At 43.4% G+C, this 24,606-nt stretch overlaps 1 protein-coding gene across 8 annotated transcripts in view; it reads left to right on the forward strand.

The window, feature by feature from the left end:
* SMC6 (structural maintenance of chromosomes 6) overlaps positions 1–16,716 on the forward strand; it is a 100,693-nt gene extending 83,977 nt beyond the window's left edge. For 6 of the 8 annotated variants that reach the window (XM_048845567.2, XM_048845566.2, XM_048845563.2 and 3 more), the window contains 4 exons: positions 5,159–5,264; positions 6,897–7,049; positions 8,720–8,817; positions 13,445–16,716. In XM_048845567.2, coding sequence (XP_048701524.2) covers positions 5,159–5,264; positions 6,897–7,049; positions 8,720–8,817; positions 13,445–13,553 — 466 coding nt within the window. In that variant the 3' untranslated portion in view covers positions 13,554–16,716. Of the gene's footprint in view, positions 1–5,158; positions 5,265–6,896; positions 7,050–8,719; positions 8,818–13,444 lie in introns of those variants that run through there. The other 2 variants (XR_012667549.1, XR_012667551.1) reach the window with 2 other exon arrangements.
* Positions 16,717–24,606: the final 7,890 nt, after the last annotated feature.

Here is a 24,606-nt window from a genome sequence, read left to right on the forward strand (position 1 = left end):
CGCATTGTCTAATGCCTAGCGAGCCAAGACAGAAGTCGTCAGACTTCTGACTTATCTTGGCCAAAAGCCTGACCAGACCTCTTCGGGAGCCTTGGTACTGATTAGTTAGGAAGTGCTTGTGGTACTCACTGAATGTGTGGACTTTCTCTTTTTTGGTACTGTCCCTTCAGCACCAATCTCTGTACTGGGTGTCTCAGTACCCAGGGACCCAGTACCTACCATCTCTGTATTTGTAACCTTGGAACTATGTTCCTTGGTAGCGGCTATCTCAGTACAAAAATCATATAAACTTAACTGTGGGCCCAATAGAGAGAGAGGTTCAGAGTAGTGAGATCTAAGCCACTAATTACTGAATTATTGGTACTCCCTTAATTTGATATATCTCTGATATCCCCATAGAAGACTCTGAATAAAATGACTCCTCTCTTGGAGGAATTTACTCCTTTTCCTCATCCTCATCTGAACACAGCAGAGAGCCATCGCCCAACCCGCCTTCCCCTCCTTGGGTGAGTAGCACAATGGGAGTCAGAAATGAACTCCAGTGAGGATTCTGTCAGAGGTTGCACCAAAGATATCCCTAATTAATCTTCCACTCCACAGTCTGGATCTTCCACCAGACAGTAGGTTTGATGCAACTGAGAGCCTGACAGAACTGTATGAGAACCTTTCTCTTTCTGCCCTCCCTTTGGCACCCGCCTCTTATTTTCAGGAAGTCTGGACTTGGATCACCAGAGAGCAGTGGGTCCTGGAAACTATAAAGAAGGGGTATTCTATCCAATTCCATCCTTTTTCTTTTTTTTCTTTTTCTTTCTCTGACCCTTGTGAGATACTGCTAAAACAAGAAGATTCATTTCTACAACTTGGAGCAGTGGAGGAGGTGCCCTTAGAGTTCAGGGACAAGGGATTTTATTCCCATTGTTTTCTCATCCCCCAAAGAAGGTAGAGGTTTGGTTACCCACCCTGGACCTTTCCTATATCAATACATTGATCTGCTGTTTCAAGTTCAGAATGACAACTCTGACCTTTGTAATTCCTTTGTTAAAGCCTCAAGACTGGTTCATGGCTCTCAACCTGTAAGATGCATATTTCTACATGTCCATTTATCCAACTCACGGGCAATAACTCCGATTCCTGGTGGGAACTTCTCACTATCAATAAGGCATCCTGCTCTTTGGACTTTCCACAGTACCACAGATATTCACAAAGTATTTGTTATATGTGGCAACTCATCTAAGGTGGCAAAGACATCAGGTCTACCCATAACTCAATGACTGGCTGATTTGGGGAGATCACCGTAACAGATGATCAACTCAGTACAATTACCTCTGGAGCCCTGCAACTTCCCAGCCTTCAGAACATCTTGGCAGATCAACTCGGCAGACGGCTCTCAGATAATCGCAAGAGGTCGGTTAAAATACGCAGTCTTGCAGAACATCTTTTGCAGGTGCGGAGTTCCCAGTTAAAGATCTGTTTGCCACAAGCCAAAACAAGTGTCAAACTTTTTTTCCCACAAAGCGTTCCAGCCCAGGTTCCCTGATGGATGCCTTTCTCATCCCAGAAAATCATGAATGCCATTCCACTGATCCTCATGATCCAGAGGGTTCGAAGAAAAATGAAGCAAGGTTCAGGGATGGTGGTGATGATAGCCTCAGCATGGGCCCAGACTGTTCTGGTATTCAGATCCGAAGAATGTTTCAGGAACCACCAATTACTTTACCTGCTGAGCCTGACAGAAAAATGGTCAAATCCTGCACCTGAACCCAGCATTGCTTCATCTGGTAGCCTGAATGCTGGCTGGATGGTGCCCACTGAAAGAAGACTTTTGGCTGATGTTCAGAACATTCTTCTCCTAAGTAAGAGAGCCTCAACCAGACTGATTTATAAAGCAAAGTGGAAGAAGTTTTCTATTTGAGCTTTTCAGCAACAGTGGTCTCCCTTGACAATACCCATTTCAGTAGTGTTGGACTATCTAATAGCTCTGAAACTGGTGTGAGGCTCTGTCCCTGAGGTCTGATTGGCCTGCTGGCACTACGTAAGATACAGCAGCAGGAACTGGAAGCTGTCAAACAATGGGGCTCCATCCTGTTCTGGACTGTGTGCCTTGTACTTCCTGCTGCCCACTACTTATTCCTGTTCCTGCTTCTCTGGCTTGATTTCCTGGCATCTAAGATGTGGTTTCTGACCTCCAGTTTGTCTCTTGCCTCTGACCCACCAGTATCCCAACCTGACTCTGGTTCCAGACTTTTGGTTCTGATTTCTAGTTTGTTTCCTACTTCTGACCCAGCCAACTCTTGACTCCTGTCTCATGACTTTGGTTCGAACTGCTAGATCTGGCTGCCCATGACCTGTCTGTGACACTGTGGTAAAATTCCCTAAACATTTTATTTTTAGTCTGGGAGCCCCCTCCCTCTTGGGACCTCAGTGTAGTATTTATGGCATTGTTGGGTCCTTCCTTTGCCACCTCTCAATGAAGCCTTCTGTGCTTCCTTAGCTCCAAGGGTAGGTGATATTCAGGCCCTCATGGCAGTTTCCACTGTGTTTGATAAGGAAAGTTTGATACTCTCAGCCCTCCTCATACCCAAAGTTGTTTCAGAAATCCCCATCAACCAATTCATATCTATCTGTTTTTTCCCCAAGACTCCTTCGACCTTGGGAGAAACTAAACTTCATATACTTCTTGTTATCTGTTGTCTTTTTACACTGCCAGGACAAAACCATTCAAGAATGCACTAGACTGATTATGGCCTTTCCAAAGAGGGCTAAGGGGTCAGGAACTATCCTCTCCAAGATAATTCAAGTGGATCTCCATTTGCATAAGGACATGTTATGAGTTACCCAGGTTAGATCCACCTTAGCCACATTAGAGCTCATTCCAGCAGCTTCTTCTGCCTGTGAAGAATGTCCCTATTCTGGAAATATATAGACTAGCTCTGTAAAGCTCAGTCTTCACATTCACAGGAACCTATTCTTTGGTAAAGGCTTCCAAATCGGATGCCTAGTTTGGTAGGGCTTCCCTGCACTCATTGTTTAAGTAGGTTTCAACTACCCACCTCCAAGCAAATAGATAACTTATTCTTAGTCAGAGAGTGGAATCCATGTGGAAAATCACTTACTTTCTACTGTACACTTCCTGTGTTTCTTAAAGATGTGTTGTCCGGATGGATTCCACAATGTGCCCTCCTTCCCTGCTTCTATGAAGTCCTACTTCTCTGGAATTCTGTATTGTGAGGGAACTGAGGGTCAGATGGGTCTGCTCTGTCCTTTATTCCCTGAGGTGAGAGCATTTAGTATGGAGGTGCAGCCCCAGCAGACACTGCTGGCCGAAAGAATATGATCTTCTGCACATGGGGTTCATGCACACCAAGAGTGGAATTCATGTGAACAACACATCTCAAAGAACCATACTTACTGTAAGGTAAATAACTGTTCTTTCTTGAAGGACTTGTGAGGTGGAGCTTTTGTAGAGTGGGGAGATAATATATTTTAACAAAAAAGCTGTAGATCCTTCCCTGTTCTACTTCTCCAGTGGCTTTTGGGTATTGGCTGTAGAGTAACAAGTTAATTGCAGTATATAACTAAAATTTAAATTATTGCTTTTAAAAAACTAGCTTAAGATGCTGTGCAGTAAATACTTACTTGGTGTTGATCTCCAGAAGTGGATTTAACTTTTCTAATATGTTATGGTGGAGCCATTGGGACATCACAGCTAAGGCTGCATTGTGTTGTGCTCTTAAAATGGGAGTTCAACCTCAAAGACAGTGCATCTGTCCCAAATTTTAGTGTATAATTTCTGATTAAAGCTTGCATTTTCTGAGGATTTTCAAGAAAATTAGTTAATTTTGTCCCCCAAATAAGTTCACATTCTCAATCTCATTTTTTGGCTTCAAAATGTCAAATTATAGAAAGTCAAAAAAATGTACATAGTGCTGGTTTGTTGGGTTCTCTGGAGTTGTTAAAATATTTTGTAAACACCCCCGCCCCCATGAGTGGTCTTTTGCGCAAGTTAGCCAGGGGGAGATCAAAATTTATAATTATCATGTAGCTGCTGGTTTCTCAAAGAAAGGCCCTCTTATGACACACTTACGGCTGAACAGCTTTCACGATGACCAGGATCCTCTGTGCAATAGCTGCTGGTTTATTGAAAACTAGGAGCTCCATAAAACTGCAGCAGCCTCTTTGATAAAGCAGTTAATACTGCGTCAAGGATCTCGTTCTTTGTGAAATCATGCAGCCAGCACAGGAGCTCCTGGACTTCATGAAAGCAACCACTATCAATCTCAAAGATCCTGTTCTTTGTCAAACTGTTCAGCTGGCTTAAGAGTTCCTCTCCTGAACCAACAGAAAATAGGATCTATGACAAAGCAACAGGAACTTTGACAAATACTAGGCTCTTTATGAAAGTGCCTTTCTGGGTCAGGAGCAGGTATTGTTGTTCATAAACGTAGCCATTGCTGCATTGGAGAGCCTTTCTTAATCTAAAATGTTAAAGTGGGAAATTAATAGACAAAAGCACTATGGTGTGTGTGAGTTAAAGTTGTAGATTTTACATCCAATGCAAAACCACTAAAGAAAGGAATGAAAAGTTAAGGCCTCTAGCAGTTCATACTTTCTACTCCTCTATCCACACTTCACAACTAAAATAACCACTGTACCACACAAAGCATCTCAACTTCAACTTTGCCCCAATAGAAATGCCAACATTCCAGCAAACCCTTCTCCAAACATTGAGTGAATGTGTTTTTTCCCCCAGAACTGTGAAGAATGGAAAGTAGTGGGAGTAAGTCTGGGAAGTTGGTGCTAGATGGCTCCCATCCATACTAAAGTAAAACTAAGTTGTTGAGTGTTTTAGTAATGGGGTGTATGTGTGTCTGGGTAGAGGAGTAGAAAGGGTATGTGCTTTTTAGATATTTTGATTTATTTCCTTGTTTTTGTGGTTCTATTAGGTATGTTATAGCTGCAACCTTAACACATAGAACAAAGGTATTGTTGTGTGTTATGTATTCTATTATTAAAATGAAGCAGTAATTAAATGTTGATTAAGATTCCACTCTTTCATTTTTGATGTGGGATCTTCGACTCTAAATCTGTTCACCTTTTTATGTATATTATCTTTAAAGATCACTGATCTGATGTTTATTTGCACAATTTATCCAAAAAGGTGCCTTACTTTACGATGCAAGTTCTATTTTGACTTCTTATTATGTCAGCGATCTTACTCTGGAAAAATGAGTTTTGACCACAAGAATGAAACACTTTCAATAACAGTAAGTCACTGTATTTTCTTTATTAATACCTTACCAAAAATTATGTTTGATGTTAAACGTCGGTGGAATTTTAACCCTTAAAAAAATCTGTTCCGGTACCTTTTTGTATTCAGTTACTTGGCATTTACTAATGCAGATTTTTTGCATGAAAATAAAATATCTGGTTTCTGTCAACTTACTTCACTATTTTCTGTTCTCCATCTGACATTACAGTTAGTGTGAATTGATTATCCTGTCAGAGGATGGAGATGCAGAAAAAAACAAGATGAACAGATGAGCTGTTAAAGGAATAGATACCTAAATGTAAATTTAAAATGTGAAGATGTAGTAAATGTATAATTGGTCAGCATTGTTTCAGACTTGCATTCTAACTTTTCAAATAATGATTAGAAAATGAAAACAAGAGAAGTCATGGTGTCCAGTAAATTCCACCTGATATTTACAATTAGTAAATAATTTGATGTCCTCCCACCTTAGTGTGGTTAGTTTCTCTAACTAGACTTGCACAGTTTTTCAAACCCTTGAACAGTTGAAGTCCAATTATAATTTTTTTTTAAAAAATCATAGAAATTACTTGTGATCAAAATGTTTTTCTCTAGATGGGAGAAATATGAGATAAGGTACAAAACTTGCATAGCATTTTAAATTCTTGCAACATACAAACACTATCTTTAAACAAAACAAACAAACAAGGAAATTCATTATTTCTGCGGCTCAGATGCATCAAGTCCCTCTTTTGGGTCCATCTTGGCTTGATTTCTGTCCTGTTGACATATTGTGGAGAGTGATTCAACACCTAAATGAGTCCTGAAAGGTAAAAAAGGAAGAAACAAATTATACAATACACTTTGTTTAAAATTTTTACCAGCAAACAGATTTTATGTTTACCAGTATATTTTGTTACAATATCTTTAATTAAAACAACTTTTTTATTTTTTTTCAAGCACTTCAGAATACCAGTAAAAAAATATAGATAGATACCACAAGGTGTCACTGTAATCCAAGGAACACAGAACTGTTTACCCTGTGTCATGTATTCATACAGAGGGGCTATTCCTTGTTAAAACACCAGTAGTGATACAATTAGCTACAGTTCTAAGATCATTGGGGTTTGACAGAAACATAACTACACTGGGTGATGAGGTTAACAGTTATAAAAATAGGTTTCAGAGTAACAGCCGTGTTAGTTTGTATTCGCAAAAAGAAAAGGAGGACTTGTGGCACCTTAGAGACTAACCAATTTATTTTAGCATAAGCTTTTGTGAGCTTGAGCTGTAGCTCACGAAAGCTTATGCTCAAATAAATTAGTTATAAAAATGGAGAATTAAACAAGTCACAGGCTGAGTTATTGGTTTAAATTAAATCTGTTCCGTTTTTATTTGGGCAAAGCAGTGGGACAGTTGACTTGCAACTACCCCTTACAAAATTATGTGTGATTGAACTATTTTAGTTTCATTGAGACACATTTACACTGAAGTATACAAACTTACTGTGTCGCTACATTTTATAGATAGATTTTTCATGTTTAATATTTGTAAACTTAAATCTTGTATGAAAAAAATTACGCTATTCTTCTTATGCAAGTATCAGTCATGATCTACTAATTAAATGAATGTCTTAACTTAATTTAAGGTCCAGCCTGGAGATATAAACAAGGCTGCTCTAAATGACATGAGATCTCTATCAGGAGGTGAACGTTCTTTTTCAACAGTTTGTTTCATTCTTTCTCTATGGTCCATTGCTGAATCTCCTTTCAGATGCTTGGATGAATTTGATGTCTTCATGGTAAGTATAAATTTCAGCTACATCTTCCAGTTTTGCTGGATAAACTACCAAAGTAATTAAGTGGAGATCACTGGAAAGTTGAAAGACTGTGGTAGTTAATTTTGGTTGTGAACCTACTAACATTTTCCCTCCATAATGCTAATTAGAGAATACATTAACTTTACTCTCTCGTTTTCCAAGTTGGTAACCAGAAATAAGGCGCTTGTCTGTGTAAATAAGTCTGACTACTTTAAAATATAAGTCGAGTTCATGAGATAACTCAGAAATATAACTTCCACATAACTTGCTTTTCTGGATCTTAACATTTTCCCCAGTCCATAACTGTCCACATAACATCGCTGAGTTTCCTCAGAGGTCTGCTAAGAAAACTCTGGTCCTAGCTCATGCCCTCACTTCATCAGTGTACAGTTTTGCCTTCACTGGTAGAACAAGTGTAGCAGTTTAGCTCAGTGTTGCTTCTTGGAAACATGAGAGAGGTTTACATCCCTCTCCACGCTTATACACCAGAGTTCTTCCAAAGCTATTGAAACACCGATGAATTAATATCAAAATAGCAATACACACTCCTATCTTCTTACTTGATTTATAAAGAATGTATATAGGAAAACCCTGTACAGCATCTGCCTACCAAAGGATGTCTCTGTGGAGATCAGGCAGACTGCTTTGTAGTGTGTGTTCAATTTGTCAGTGGCGAGCCAAGTGGTTGCCATTCATCTTTCCTCTGTTATAGCTGATTACCTCTCTGACCAGAACATGATCATGGATTATGTTGAGGATGGGCATTTATGGCTTCAAGACCTTGCATGATAGATGCATTGTATACGTTGGTTTTACAAAATATCATGAATCTGGACAGGGAGGATACAGACACTCTGCAGTGTATGTACCTCAAACATAAATGCCAACTTCCTACCCGATTTGGGGTTTTTGTGATGTAATTCAGTTGTTCTTTGAACATTGTCCTAAAAAAAAAACAAATCTAGAAAATTCCAGTGAGAAACTTTGTTGAGAGAACTTTTAAGGTTGCACGGTGAAGTGATCAGGACAGCATAGGTAACAACACCACTGCGCATGTGCATTACAATACAGTCTTTAATTTCATGGTCATATTCTGGTTTTCAAATACGATAGACATGCATGTTTTTCTACATCTTTGTATGGTCCATTTGTGTAATTGACAGCAAAGGGGAGGTAGGTCATTGTAGGAGTCTGTGCTTTGTACATTGTGCATGTTGTATATAAGTGACTACCAAGCACTCTTAAGCATATGCTGAGTGGTGTATGGTAGCATAAGGGGCTGCACGTATCCAAAGTAGTAGAAAAAGGTATGATGTATTAAGATATCGTATGTTGAGTATGTAATTGAAGGCTGTATCATAATACACATATGCAAAGGGATAGTGGTAATGACAGGCACACAGCCTCTATTCACTTCTTGAATTTCAGTGCTTGACTGTAACCTTCATGTTCTCTTGATGTAGCTTTATTTTTTTTGATGGAATTTCAATGTACATGTTTTAGTTAGTTAATTAAATAATTGTGTTAGTAAAATATCTCCAAACTTAATTAAGTTTTTGCAGATGTTTATATTAATAGCTTGTCTGTACAGAAATGCAAGACAATAAAAATATATTCTAAATATCAGTAACTGGTCAATCCTCTGTTCTTAGGACATGGTTAATAGAAGAATTGCAATGGACATGATGCTCAAGATGGCAGATTCTCAACGTCATCGACAATTCATTTTGCTCACCCCACAGAGCATGAGGTAATCATTTTTCCTTAAACTTCCTAGCTCAAAAAGTGCACTAGAAATGTTAAATAGACACGTAAGAAAGAAGGCAATAGACTTTTTTCACAGTATATATGCCTAGGATATCAGCATCAAAAGCATTCTTAAATGGCCACCATGATGAATTGGGGATTTTTAGTATTTGTTCGCTTCCCTACTCCATTCTCCTGCAACGATTTCAAGTTTCAAGATACTGTGGTCACTCTTATTTAAGGTACGTCTTCACTGTGAGAGAGGGTGTGGTTCCCAGGTCACATAGACATACACAAACTCTCATCGGAGCCAGTACACTAAAAATAGCAGTGTAGCTGTGGTAGCATGGGTAGCAGCAGCAGCGGCACTGTGCTCGCTGCCTAGAGGGCAAACCCTGCGGGTACATAGCTGGAGCTGCCCGTCTGGGCTGGTGCTGCCTGTGCTGCTACAGCTACGCTACGACTTTAGCATGCAGGCTCAGCTGAGATCTAGCACTAGTATGTCTACACAAGCTGGGAATCAGGCCCCATGCTTATAGTGTAGATGTCGCCTTAGTGTCTTCACTACATTAGCTCTCTGAACCACTTCCCGTGTTACTTAAAATTAATTCAAAGTCATCTCTCCTCTGTATGCTCCAGAAGAAACTATTCCAAGAAGTAATTTGCTTAAGATACCAGACTTTCTCCAAGCTGTTTTACTGTTACAGTAAACCATTTTATCTGGAGTAATTGTTCTCTATTGTTCTCTCTCATTATTTTAGTAGATTTTGTTGCTTTTCTCATCTCCTGCAACATTCTGACTTCTTCACTCATTCAGAAGCTGTTAATTCACCCCTACTATTGTTAATAAGGACCTAGACAAATTGGAGGATTGGGCCAAAAGAAATCTGATGAGGTTCAATAAGGATAAGTGCAGGGTCCTGCACTTAGGACGGAAGAACCCAATGCACAGCTACAGACTAGGGACCGAATGGCTCGGCAGCAGTTCTGCAGAAAAGGACCTAGGGGTGACAGTGGACGAGAAGCTGGATATGAGTCAGCAGTGCGCCCTTGTTGCCAAGAAGGCCAATGGCATTTTGGGATGTATAAGTAGGGGCATTGCCAGCAGATCGAGGGACGTGATCGTTCCCCTCTATTCGACATTGGTGAGGCCTCATCTGGAGTACTGTGTCCAGTTTTGGGCCCCACACTTCAAGAAGGATGTGGATAAATTGGAGAGAGTCCAGCGAAGGGCAACAAAAATGATTAGGGGTCTGGAACACATGAGTTATGAGGAGAGGCTGAGGGAGCTGGGATTGTTTAGCCTGCAGAAGAGAAGAATGAGGGGGGGATTTGATAGCTGCTTTCAACTACCTGAAAGGGGGTTCCAAAGAGGATGGCTCTAGACTGTTCTCAATGGTAGCAGATGACAGAACGAGGAGTAATGGTCTCAAGTTGCAGTTGGGGAGGTTTAGATTGGATATTAGGAAAAACTTTTTCACTAAGAGGGTGGTGAAACACTGGAATGCGTTACCTAGGGAGGTGGTAGAATCTCCTTCCTTAGAGGTTTTTAAGGTCAGGCTTGACAAAGCCCTGGCTGGGATGATTTAACTGGGAATTGGTCCTGCTTCGAGCAGGGGGTTGGACTAGATGACCTTCTGGGGTCCCTTCCAACCCTTATATTCTATGATTCTATGATTCTAATATTGTGGACTGGATTTTGTAGCTACACATATTCTGTCCTTAGAAATTTTCATTTGATAGCCAGTGCAACTGTAGTATTCCTCCACCTTGGTGACCAGGTTTCTTCCCTATATTTACTCCCTGGGGAAATTCTGCGCCAATGCGCAATGCAGAATTTTGCAGAAATTAACATTGTGCGTGCACAAGTTCCTTTCCCCCAACAGAAATGGGCTGCGGTGCTGCTTGCTGCCACTAGGGGCTGCTGGACCTGGCAGAGCCCAGCTCCCAGAAGACACTGCTGGGGGGAGGGAGCTAGAGGGTTCCTGGCAGCTGCAATTCCCAGCATGCCCTGAGGGAAGGACAGGGCATCATACAGGAAAATGTGCAAGCCTGGCACTGAGCATCAGGCTGTTTCTCCCTCTGAATCCCTAGGCTCTGCGGGAGGGAGAGGGGTATCTGGGCAGGGGGGTCCCCAGGGCTGGGTTCTCACGGGGAGGGAGGGTGTGTGGGCAACGGGGGGCTCTGCAGCTCGGCTCTGGGGCGGAGGGTGTGTGGGTGTTGGGGGGGGCGGGCTCTGTGGCTGGGCTTTGAGGGGGGGAAGGCGGTGTGGATATCAGGGGCAGGTCTGTAGCTGGCTCTGGGAGGGTAACGGGGTGTGGGTATCTGGGCCCTGGGGAGGCTCAGACGTGGAGGGGGAAAGGTTGTTTGGATGTATTGGTTAGGGAGGCCCCCGTGGCTGGGTTCTGCCGGAGAAGGGTTGTGGATGTCTGGCCCCCCAGCTGAACTCTGGAGGGGTGGGGAAGGGACTAGAGAAACAGGAACTGGGTTGTCATAGGGGTTTCATTAACTCTCTACTACTGGGGGAAATTTTGTGTGTCTGTATTGTTACAGACATACTTGCTGACAGGTATTTTGGAATAAATTACCAAAATAATTGAAACTGGTGTAATTATGTAGTGTTATTTTGACAAATAAAATATGCAGAATTTTAAAATATTTTGGTGCAGAATTCCCCCAGGAGTACTATATAGTTTGATGGCCAGGAATTACTTATTATTTTTGTGCCATAGTGTCTCAGAAATGCTGTTATGTCTAAGTGAGTCGACAGGTTTGCTTTTCAGTGATCTGTTTTCATGCATCCTTATGTAAAATAGTTTAGGAAAGAATGGCTGTTGTATCTCCACCTCTGAGAGTCTGTAGGTTTGAGCTTGATGATCATTAAACATCTAGAAGTTCCTTTTGAGCTTTCTATTAGAGCACCCTCCTGGCTTCAATCAGATCAGTCAGGAGGGTAGATTGATTACAAGCCCCTCCTCATTTGATGTTTACTAGCCACACTGGTGCCAATAAAGATGTCTCTCCTTATGCTCATGAACCATGAGGATCTGGTTTTGTGCCTGGCCCTTTTGCAAGGACCCAAGAGACAGGTGTGGAATACTGCTTGCACCATCTCCCCTTAATCTATGCAGCTATGTGAGGTGTGAAGCACAATCTGTCCGTGAAGATGAGGATAGCATACTTAAGTTACTGGAAAACTAATGATTAAATATATACTGGACATGGTTATTAAAAAAAAAAATCCTACTTTGGGAAATGGAGAGTAGGATATGATATGAAATACAATTGATGCTAGTCTTAGTGTCTGTCGCTCTGAATAATGTGAGCAGAAATAAATGTTACATAACTTAAAAAAACCAGGGAATGTTTTTATCACAAGAATGTGCCTGAGGTGGAACACAGAGCAAGTTTGCTATAGATGTATCATAGCTATTCTATCAAGCATTTGGGTTGGGTTTTTTTTTAAAGGCATTTAGGATTTAAGAGCACAATTAAAGTCCCCACAAACCCAGCTCAAGATAAGTTAGTGTAAGTCAACATGGTAATGTTATAACCCAGGAAAAGGAAATACGGTACTGTATATCTAAGGAGATCACAAACTTAATCTAATCAAACTAGGTAGCTATAAGAAAAATGTTGACATAACAGGGAAGGTTTGTGGTTGTTTTATGGGTTTTTTCCATAAATATAGGGGACTCTTTTTCCATGGATAATCAATATTTAGAATAAGTAAAATCACATCATAAAAAATCAAAGTTAGTATTAATAAAGGCATTAATGCTAATAACTTTTTTGAATATGGAATGTGAACCATCAAGAAGTCACCAGAAGATATGGATGGAATTAAAGCCTTTATGTTGAAATTTAGTTTTTTATAAATGTCTTATTAATTTAGGAGCAGAATAGAATTATATTCTATCATAATATTTTTAAAAAGCTAATACCTTTCTGAATAATTTATGAAGCTATATTTAATTAGGAATGTTGGACTTCACCATTTGATCGTATTCTAGCTATATGGTTTCATACATTTAAGTGAAGTATTATGAAGTCAAATTTTACATTTTGTTAAAGTATATGCATTTAATTGCAGTATTAATATGGAGGAACACTAATATAATGGAAACAAAAGTGCAAAGAAAGTACAGTTAAGCTATTTTGTTGCCACAATTTAAAGCCTGGATCCTGCATACACATATGTGCATAACTACACTTGGGTTGAGTGTGTGTTTGTCGCATCAGGATCTAAGGTAAATGTAAACTTTAAGGGGTGTTTGAGCACTAATTTTATTTCTCTTGGAGTTGGTGCTTTCAGTTTAAAACTCAATTTGTATAATTTATACAGTCTAGATTTTAAAATTTTGGGGTTGGAATAAAAGTGGTATTGTTGCATAAAATATATAGAGTTCACAGCTCGTAAAGGCCAGGGGTTAACATCCTGGACATATTGAAGTCAGTGGAAACTTCGCTATTCACTTCAGTAGCGCCAGAATTTCACTCCATTTTACTGTTTCATATGATCAAAGAAAAATTGCTGTCATGTAAGGCAAACAGGTAATGGAGAGTCAAATTGGCAGAAACATTAACTCATTCGCAAGGGTCATAATTTAAATTGTGTGTTTTATTTCTAGTTCCCTACCTACAAGTGGCCTTATTCGGATCCTCCGAATGCAAGATCCTGAAAGAGGACAAACAACGCTGAATTTTCAACGTAGACATCAAGAAGAGGAAGAAGACTAAAATTAATAAATACTTTGACACATTAATATGCTATCCCTAATGTTCAGGTTTTTATAGTATAAATGTATATAATTTATATGTCTGTAAGATTACTAAGGGCTTGTTTACACACATGGTGCAGCAGTGTGCACTATGGGGGTAGGATTTCTAAAGCATACCAGCGTGTTGCACACTAATTGGTCTGTGTATACCCTGCTGGTACACATTAAAATTTCCCTAACGTAATTCACTCCACAGCCTGTATAGACAAACCCATACTTGCTTCTTATTGCAGGTTAAGAGAATTCAGTTGAAGGATATTTCTAGGACAGGAGACAACTCCTTTATATTTATAGAGAAATAGTTTGTGTAATGAAAATGTAAATGAAGTGTGTAATTTTAGTAAAACTAGAATTTAGTTTAAAAAAAAATCAGTTTGGTTCACTGGAAAAAATTAAATGAAAATGTTCATTTTGATTAACTTTTTTTTAAACTGCCAACTGCTGGAGATTAAAACATAAAATATACTCTTTTGGTTTTTCTGAAAAATTGAAATATATTTTTTGTAATTATGCTGGAGAAAAATCATTTAAAAACCTTTAAAAACTGATATAAGTAGTAATGTTTTAAAAATAAAAAGTGTCCAAGTACACTTAAATTCTGCTAAGTTTATATTGTTCAGCACTGCTCAAGAAGGTTTTAAAATGTGACGTAAAATATACTAAATTTTCAAGACTGGATTTTGCTGTTCAGTCTATCCAGGACAGGATCATTTTGCTATCAGGCAGTATCTGAGATTTGTTTTGAGTATATTTACTGTGTTTACATATTTAGCTGTGGAAATATCACCTGCAGTATTTTGCCTTGATATATTTAAGAACAGAACCACTTATAAATGAAAGTGTAACAAAACAATAGGTTCTTCTTTGAGTGCTTGTTCATGTCAGTTCCAGTCAGGTGTGCACGTACAAGTGCACAGCAGCCGGAATATTTTTCCCCAGCGGTATCCATCGAGTCGGTTCGGGCACCCCCTAGAATGGTGCCATCCTGGCGCTCAATATAGAGCCCTACCGACCGGCAACCCCCTCAGTTCCTTCTTACTGCCAGTGACAGTTAGCTGGAACTTCCCCTTGCTGTTGTCGTGACAAGTGCATTTGGCAGTCTGTATATAGTTCTCATTAGTTCTGTAGTTAGTGTTAAGTAGTTAGTAGGTACTTTACTTAGTTCTTAAGTTTCCTTTGGAGGGGTTTCCCCTCCAGTGCTATCCCAGTGCTAGGGATGCCGCGGTCTCCTAGGGATGCTGCGGTCTCCTGCCCAGAAGCAATCCTCACACTTCATGTTTGAAGTGTTTGGGGGAGAGCCATCAAAAGGATCGCTGCAGGAACTGCAGAGGGTTTTGCCCCAGGACACTGAAAGAGAGAGTTCAGCACCTGAAGATCCTACAAATGGAAGCGGCACTCCGGCCCTAGTCCAACCCTGTGTCGGCAGACTTGGTACCAAGTATCTCCTCCTCGGTATGCAGTGCCCCGGCACTGTCGGCATGGGGATCAGTGCAGAGTAAAGACAAGGATTCTTGTCACCATCATGGCTCCACTCGCGGATCACATGCCGCAGGCAGGCACTGGTCTCAATTACTGGTTCTGCAGAAGAAAAGGAGGATGGAGAGGGCTCCATCAGATTCCCTGGTCGTGGGCATTACTAATCAACGCGAGCGCCAGGGCTACCAAGGCCCCTCCCCAAAGAATCAGGAGGTGAAACGACTCGACTTTTTTGGTAGAAAGGTCTACTCCACTGGCGCTTGCAGCTCCGTGTTTCTAATCAGCAGGCCATTGTCAGCAGGTACTGCTACAGTACATGTGGGGGAATGGCAAAGTTCACAGAGCTGCTGCTGCAAGACTCCTGTGCTGAATTCTCAGCCCTGGTGGAGAAGAGCAAGCTCATTTCCCGAGCTTCATTGCAGGCCACTCTGGATGGGGCTGATGTGGCCACTTGGGTTATGTCTACCAGGATTGCCAGAAAAGAGGACTCCTGGCTCCAGGTATCAGGTCTGCCATAGGAAGTCCAGCAGACCATTCAGGATCTCCCCTTTGAGGGTGTGACTCTATTTTCCAAAAAGATGGATAAAAGGCTACATAGCCTAAAAGACTTGAAAGCCACCTTCAAATCGCTGGGCCTCCACATCCATGCCACTCAGCGGAGGCATTTTAGGCTGCAACCTCCTCCACTGTTCTACCAACGGAGGACGGCTCATAGAGAAGAAACAGGAGCAGCATGAAGAGGCTGCAGCTGTCCTCAGGCCAGGGCTCTGGCCCATCCAAACCAGAAGCAGGCCTTTTGAAGGTGCGAACGAGGATGATGCAACAGAACTTGGACTGAATCCAACTCACCTTACCTTTTTTGTCCTGACTATCTCCTTTCTACCCTGTGTGGGCCTGAATCAATTGGACATCTGGGTGCTCCGTATGGTAGAGAGGGGATACTCCCTCCAGTTCTCTGCACTCCCGCCCTTCCACCCTCTTTCCCCATCCCTCTTCAGGGACCCTTTTCATGAGCAACTCCTCATAAAGGAGGTACACTCGCTCCTATCACTAGGAGCAGTGGAAGAGCTTCCTCATGAGCTGAAGGCCAAGGGTTTCTATTCCTGGTATTTCCTAATACCATAAGCCAAAGGCGGGCTCAGGCCCATCCTAGACCTGTGTCATAATCATACAGCTAAGGGTAGCCTTGAATTCCTCCTTACCTGTAAGGGGTTAAGAAGCTCAAATAATCTGGTTGGCACCTGACCAAAAGGACCAATGGGGAAGAAGATACTTTCAAATCTGGGGACGGGGGGAAGGCTTGCTTTGTGTTCTTTGTTTGTGTGTTCTCTGGGGAAGCAGAGAAGCATCAGTTCAGAAAACTCCTTCTAAAATCATCCTAAAATGAGTCTCAATATTGCAAAAAGAGTAATTAAATAAGGCAACTCGTGTTAAATTCTTTTGTTTTTAGCTTGTGAATTTTCCCTGTGCTAAGGGGGAGGTTCATCCCTGTTGTTTTTTTTTTTTTGGTAACTTTAAAGTTTTGCCTAGAGGGGAATCCTCTGTGTTTTGAATCTGATTACCCAGTAAAATTACCTTCCATCCTGATTTTACAGAGGTGCTTCTTTTACTTTTTTTCGTTATAATAAAGTTCTGTTTTTTAAGAATCTGGTTTACCTATTTGGTTGGTAGATTATTCTCATGCCTCCCCTAGGAAAGGGGGTGATGGGGCTTGGGGGGATATTTTAGAGAAACAGGAACTCCAAGTGGTCCTTTTCCTGAATCTTTGTCTAACTCACTTGGTGGTGGCAGCAGTGCCCATCCAAGGACAAGGAAGGATTTGTGCCTTGGAGAAGTCTTTAACCTAAGTTGGTAGCAATAAGCTTAGGGGGTCTTTCATGCACTTTCATGTACCCTAGAGTTCAGAGTGGGGAGGGAACCCTGACAACCTGCAAGAGCTCAACAAGTTCATGAGCAAACTGATGTTCTGCATGGTCTCTTTGGCCTCCATAATCCCTTCCTTGGATCCAGGGGACTGGTATGCTGCCCTCAACTTGAAGGACGCGTACTTTCATATAGCAATTACACCATCACACAGAAGGTACCTCAGGTTTGTGGTGAGCAACAACACTACCAGTTCACAGTCCTCCCGTTTGGCCTGTCAGCTGCGCCTTGTGTGTCATGGCCACATTCCTACATGGACGCCAGGTACAGGCATTCCTGTACCTCGACGACTGGCTGATCAAGGGCCGCTCCAGGGCTCAAGTGGAGGCAAAAGTCAACTTCATAAGAATGACGTTCAGTGAACTGGGCCTTATCCTGAACGTGGGGAAATTGACTGTCCCCTGTTCAGCGGATAGGGTTCTTAGGGGTGGTGCTGGACTTGACACACACCAGGGCATATCTCCCGGAAGCGAGATTTGGGGCCCTGGGCAACATCATTTGAACTCTCAGGCAGTTTCCCACCACCACAACAAGGAATTGTCTGGTGCTTCTAGGACACATGACCTCTTGTATCTATGTGGTGCAACACACCAGACTCAGACTCTGGCCTTTCCAATCATGGCTAGCTTCGGTATATTGGCTGGCTCAGGACAGTTTGGACAGAGTCGTGACTCTGCCTCACCCAGTCTTCTACTCCGTCAGTGGTTGCTCAACCCGTAGGTAGTGTGTGCAGGGGTCCCTTTCACCGGTCCTCAGCCATCCCTCTTGCTAGTGTCGGTCTTGGGCTGGGGAGCCCATCGGGAGACCTCTGGAAACAAGGCCTCTGGTCTCACACATCAGTGTCAGAGAGCTGAGAGTGGTGCGTCTGGCATGCCAGACTTTCCGAGCCCATTTGACAGGGAGATGTGTATCAGTCATGACAGACAACACAACGGTGATGTTCTATATCAACAAACGGGGGTGCATGCTCCTCTCCCCTGTGCTAAGAAGCCTTCACGCTGTGGCACTTTTGTGTAGCTCATTCAATACACCTGCAAGCATCATACCACAGGAGTACAGAACAAATTGGCAAATCATCTCAGCAGGTCTTTTCACGGCCACAAGTGGTCCCTATGCCCAGATGTCGTGAACTCCATCTTCCAGCGTTGGGACTTTCCCCAAACAGATCTGTTCACCATGCGACGCAACAGGAAGTGCCAATAGTTTTGTTCCTTCCTAAATCTCAGCCTGGGCTCCATTGCAGACGTGTTCCTCCTCCCATGGGGAGGCCGTCTTCTCTACGCATTCCCACCCATCCTTCTTATTCACAAGCTGCTCCTCAAGATACAGAGGGAAGAGGCTTCAGTGATATTGATAGCTCCAGCCTGGCCCCGCCAACACTGGTACACCTCGCTCCTGGAAATGTCCATGGAATTTCCATTACCTTGCTGCTCTTCCTGGACTTAGTAACTCAGGATCACGGCCATCTCCAGCACCCAAACCGTGAGTTGTTGCACCTCACGGTGTGGAAGCTCCATGGCTGAACCCCACAGAGCTCTCCTGCTTTGACCCGGTTAGACAAGTCCTCCTTGGCAGTAGGAAACCCACCACCAGGGCTGTCTACCTTGCCAAGTGGAAGAGAGTCTCATTCTGGTCGGCACAGCATCACTCATCCCCTCTATACTACTACTCATCCCCTCTATACTATATAATGTTCCCCTCTATACTACTCATAGTAGACTACCTTCTCCATCTCAAGCAGCAGGGACTGTTCATGTTGTCAGTAAGGGTTCAGTTGGCCACCATCTCTTCCTTCCATCAAGGCTCAGAGGGCCAGTCAGTGTTTGCCAACCCTGCAGTGCCATTTCCTGAAAGGTCTTGACAGGCTATATCTGCATGTCCAACAACCAACCTGAGACCTCAATCTGGTCCTTTCCAAATTGATGGGTCTGCCCTTTGAACCACTGGCGATGTGTTCCCTGCTCCTACCTGTCATACAAAGCGGCGTTTCTAGTAGTGATAACCTCAGCCAGTAGGGTGTCTGAGCTCAAGGTCCTAACATCAGAGCCCCCTTACACCATGTTCTGTAAGGACAAGCTTCAGCTCAGGCCACATCCAACTTTTCTCCCGAAGGTTGTCTCCCAGTTTCACATCGACCAGGATATCTTCCTCCCCATGTCTTATCCTAAGCCGCACTCAAGCGGCAGAGAGCAGAGGCTTCACTCATCGGATGTCCACAGAGCGCTAACTTTTTACATTGAAAGAACGAAACCATTCCACTGTTTGTGACTGTGGCAGACAGGATGAAGGGTCGTCCAGTCTCCTCCCAACAAATTTCCTCGTGGATCACTTCCTGCATCTGTGAATACCATAACCTGGCAGAGGTGCCTGCCCCTCTGCTCACAGCACACTCCACTACAGTGCAAGTGTAAGCGGGGGAATAGTCCTGCTATTGTGGGGAACTATCCTGGCTTCTGCACTACCCCAGTGAAGTGGGCTAGCGAAAGGATCTGAGTCCTCGCTCCCACTCCCTTTACCCAGTGGCCTCCCTGCTCTTGAGGACTACCCTTCCACTCCTGTCTGGCAGAGTCCTTGTAACCCCAACAAGGCTGGGCCCAGGATTCCTGGGGGGCTTGACCCCCAACCCTGCTGTGGTCACCTAGGACAGGGGCTAGGGTGTCCCCATTCCGGGATACTCTCTGCACTCGGCACTTAGAATCATAGAATATCAGGGTTGGAAGGGACCTCTGGAGATCATCTAGTCCAACCCCCTGCTCAAAGCAGGACCAATCCCCAATTAAATCATCCCAGCCAGGGCTTTGTCAAGCCTGACCTTAAAAACTTCTAAGGAAGGAGATTCTACCACCTCCCTAGGTAACGCATTCCAGTGTTTCACCACCCTCATAGTGAAAAAGTTTTTCCTAATATCCAACCTAAACCTCCCCCACTGCAACTTGAGACCATTACTCCTTGTCTTGTCCTCTTCTACCACTGAGAGTAGTCTAGAACCATCCTCTCTGGAACCACCTCTCAGGAAGTTGAAAGCAGCTATCAAATCCCCCCTCATTCTTCTCTTCTGCAGACTAAACAATCCCAGTTCCCTCAGCCTCTCCTCATAAGTCATGTGTTCCAGACCCCTAATCATTTTTGTTGCCCTTTGCTGGACTCTCTCCAATTTATCCATATCCTTCTTGTAGTGTGGGGCCCAAAACTGGACACAGTCTCCAGATGAGGCCTCACCAATGTCGAATAGAGGGGGACGATCACGTCCCTCGATCTGCTCGCTATGCCCCTACTTATACATCCCAAAATGCCATTGGCCTTCTTGGCAACAAGGGCACACTGCTGGCTCATATCCAGCTTCTCATCCACTGTCACCCCTAGGTCCTTTTCCGCAGAATTGCTGCCTAGCCATTCGGTCCCTAGTCTGTAGCTGTGCATTGGGTTCTTCCGTCCTAAGTGCAGGACCCTGCACTTATCCTTATTGAACCTCATCAGATTTCTTTTGGCCCAATCCTCCAATTTGTCTAGGTCCCTCTGTATCCTATCCCTGCCCTCCAGCGTATCTACCACTCCTCCCAGTTTAGTATCATCCGCAAATTTGCTGAGAGTGCAGTCCACACCATCCTCCAGATCATTTATGAAGATATTGAACAAAATCGGCCCCAGGACCGACCCCTGGGGCACTCCACTTGACACCGGCTGCCAACTAGACATGGAGCCATTGATCACTACCCGTTGAGCCCGACAATCTAGCCAACTTTCTACCCACCTTATAGTGCATTCATCCAGCCCATACTTCTTTAACTTGCTGACAAGAATACTGTGGGAGACTGGGTCAAAAGCTTTGCTAAAGTCAAGAAACAATACATCCACTGCTTTCCCTTCATCCACAGAACCAGTAATCTCATCATAGAAGGCGATTAGATTAGACAGGCATGACCTTCCCTTGGTGAATCCATGCTGACTGTTCCTGATCACTTTCCTCTCATGTAAGTGCTTCAGGATTGATTCTTTGAGGACCTGCTCCATGATTTTTCCGGGGACTGAGGTGAGGCTGACTGGCCTGTAGTTCCCAGGGTCCTCCTTCCCTTTTTTAAAGATGGGCACTACATTAGCCTTTTTCCAGTCATCCCAGACTTCCCCCGTTCGCCACGAGTTTTCAAAGATAATGGCCAATGGCTCTGCAATCACAGCCGCCAATTCCTTTAGCACTCTCGGATGCAACTCGTCCGGCCCCATGGACTTGTGCACGTCCAACTTTTCTAAATAGTCCCTAACCACCTCTTTCTCCACAGAGGTTTGGCCATCTATTCCCCATGTTGTGATTCCCAGAGCAGCAGTCTGGGAGCTGACCTTGTTCGTGAAGACAGAGGCAAAAAAAAGCCTCTGACCCACTGACCATTACATACATGTTAAAGCAAATGCAAGTTATTTAATCAACAATTAATTTTAAAAAGAATAAGGAAAAATGGGAAAGGTTCAAGGAAACACATCAACCCGCTCTGTGGCAGGAAACATCACAAACAGTGTCTCTGGAATGTCAGAGCAGTTCACAGTCTGTTCCTCGTAAGTCCCAGGCCTCCTTATCAGGCCCTGGCTGTGCTGCAGGGATGCTGTGGGTTGGACACTTTCTCTGGTGGTGGCCACACGCTCTCGGGCTCTAAGTGGTAGGACCCTTCTTCCCAGTGTTGCCTCTGCCCTGTCGGGGTTACGATCCAAGCCTGGCCTGTAGAGCCTCTTGGCTGAGGCGTCTCCCTGTGCTGGGCCCGCTACCCAGGGTCCCCCTCGCTCTCTCCAGCTGCTCACCGCACCCAGCTCCGGACTGCTCCAGCCCCAGCTCCACCACTCTGCCTCAGCGCTGCTGCTGCTCTGCCTCCAGCTCCCTGGGCTGCTTCTCTGTCCCCTCTGGCTCTGGTTGCTACAGCTCTGTTTCCAGGACAGGGTCTGCTCTGCAGGCTGCTTCTGTGACTCTGCTCCCAGGACTGACCTGCTTCGTGGGCTGCTTCTCTGGTCCCTCTGGCTCTGGTTGCTGCAGCTCTGCTCCCAGGACAGGTCTGCTCTCTCTGGGCTGCTTTTCTGGTCCCTCTGGATCTGGCACAGCTCTGCACCCCAGCTCAGCTTGGGCCCCTGCTTTCTCCTTAGCTTGGCCTCACTCTGTCGGACCCAGGCAATTCCAGCTCACACGGAGGACGGGACCTCCCTGGCCTCTTGACTCTCTGATTAGCCTGTCCACCCTGTCATTCAGGCTGACTTGGAGCATTGGCCTTTCCCCATTGTTCCTGGGGACTATCAGTCTCAGGATCCTGGTTTCCCATAGACCCTTCCCCTTTTAATACTGGGAGTTAGCCAACCAAAACACCCCCACTGAATGTTAATAAGGGGCCAACCGTCCCCTTACACAAGCTTCTTCAGCAGTGTTCCTGGCACAAGTCCTGACTGAGGAAATATGTAGAGCGGCGACGTAGTCCTCCATACATACTTTCACCGTGCATTATGCGATTACCGAGCAGGCCGGAGACGATACGGTTTTCAGTAGAGCAGTGCTGCAATCAGTGGACAGTTCTAAATCCACCTCCTGAACTTGGGCTTGGGAGTCACCTGATCGGAATTGACATGAACAAGCACTTGAAGAAGAAAAAAGTTACCTTCTCGTAACTACTCTGAGATTTGTTGGTCATGTCCATTCCAGTGCCCACCCTCCTACCCCTCTGTTGGAGTAGTCGGCAAGAAGGAACTGAGGGGGTGGCAGGTCCGTAGGGCCCTATGTTGAGCACTAGGATGGCACCACTCCAGGGGGCACCTGGACCGACCTGACGGATACTGCTAGGGAAAAACATCTTCCAGGTGTTGTGCACGCGTGTGTGCACACACCTGATTGGAATAGACATGAACAACAGTTACGAGAAGGCCAGTAACCGTTTTTTCTGAAACTTTTGCACAGTTCTTTTTAAAGCTGTTTTCTCACCCAACATTATGTAATGTTAGAGGAATTATTAGTTAATACATTCAATCTAAAAGTAAAATTTGCATGGTGCTATATTAGAAATACCTATACCAAAAAATCTAGCACTATAGGCAGGACAACCTGTGCTTGCTGATAGTGGGTGGGAGGCGGGGGGAGAAGGGAGGCAGAGGGACGGCTGCCAGCTTCAGCAGTGTTACTGAGCACGCATAGTCTGTGTGTGTGCTCAGTACAAGCCAAGTAGCAAATGGGGGGAGGGGGGGCAGGAGAGGGGGCAGGGGCACGTGACCCCTTGTTTCTCCATGCATAGTGTCTGACTAGATAGCTGTCATAATTCTAATCTTGGAGAGTTCTCTGCTGCTTTGTTTTTTTTTTACTTACGTTCTTGGTGCTACAGAATGGGAGAAAACATGTTCGTTTAATTCCTGTAAGGTCTCAGTTTCCTAAACCAGGCAAGTTGTTCCCCAAATGGGAGGAAACCAAGCTCTTCCTAACTTAACTGCTAAGTTTGTATGAACACTTTTACTGTATTTGTCAACATCACTTTAAACATACATGTTCAATTTTCCAATGGAACTGGAGTTGCTATGTGTATAACAAGATTCTTAATTTTCAATATATGTTCTCACGACTAACAAGTGCAGGATTTGTTGGCAAAACTATCTTTGACTGGAAAACTACCCTCTCACGCTTCCCAAGTGGTTCTCTTTATAAGCCATTTGAGGCTCTTAGGACATAAGCATAATACAACTAGCAAATATTGTCTTTTAGGAAGTTAGATCCCTGATCCTATTTAAACAAAGCATGTATGTAATGTCTTGTGCAGATAGCATGCAGGCATGCATATCTAACAATTTCGATCTATAGTAAAACAAAAATAAAGGAAACAAGCATACCCCACACAGAGCTGCCAATACCAGGGAATAGACAACACTGGAAGACAGGGCACTCTGATAGTATGGTGATGGCCACCCTAGCTTAAGAGACATGAAACATCAGATATTTTTAGATGGCAATTGCAAGGTAGCATGTGCAAAAATATGTAAAACTAAATACAGTTATAACATGTTTACTGAAATGCATATTGGGGGTTAAGATCCGTGTGCAATAGCATGTATAGTAAATGTGACAGTAGTTTACTTCTGTTTTCTATTATACAGTTCTGCTTCTGATTTTGTACTATACCTAGGAACAGTAGTATAGTGTTAACACATGCAGGTATGTTATACAATAACCTAACTGCTTTGTTTTTGCTATTGTACAATGTAGTGGGAGCTGCTGCTTTAAAAATAAAAATGTTTTAATAGCTTTTGATCATGAAAAATAGGGGAAAGTCTATTTTTCTTTGTTTATTAATTGGATTTTTCAAATTATTCCAAGTAAACTCTCTGGCCCCTTGAAAATGTAAAGCTGTTAGGAGCTTTTCTGCAACTCAGTTTAAAATTCAGCCATTCTGCCTGCATCCTTTTGAAGTTGCTGTGGCTCAGGTATAACTCAATTCTTTCAAATAACCAGCTGTTTTAATTAAAAGGTGGGTTTTTTAACTTTTTGATGCCAAATTTTAAATTTGTCTAGAAAAGCTTCCTTTTCAATGTTACGATTTTAACTGACCTCAACGGTCCAAGTTTTCTTCAGTTGCAGGAGGGCGAGATGTCAATGGCTTAAGATA

The sequence above is a fragment of the Caretta caretta genome, chromosome 3 (assembly GCF_965140235.1).
Source record: "Caretta caretta isolate rCarCar2 chromosome 3, rCarCar1.hap1, whole genome shotgun sequence".
Classification (NCBI taxonomy): domain Eukaryota; kingdom Metazoa; phylum Chordata; order Testudines; family Cheloniidae; genus Caretta; species Caretta caretta.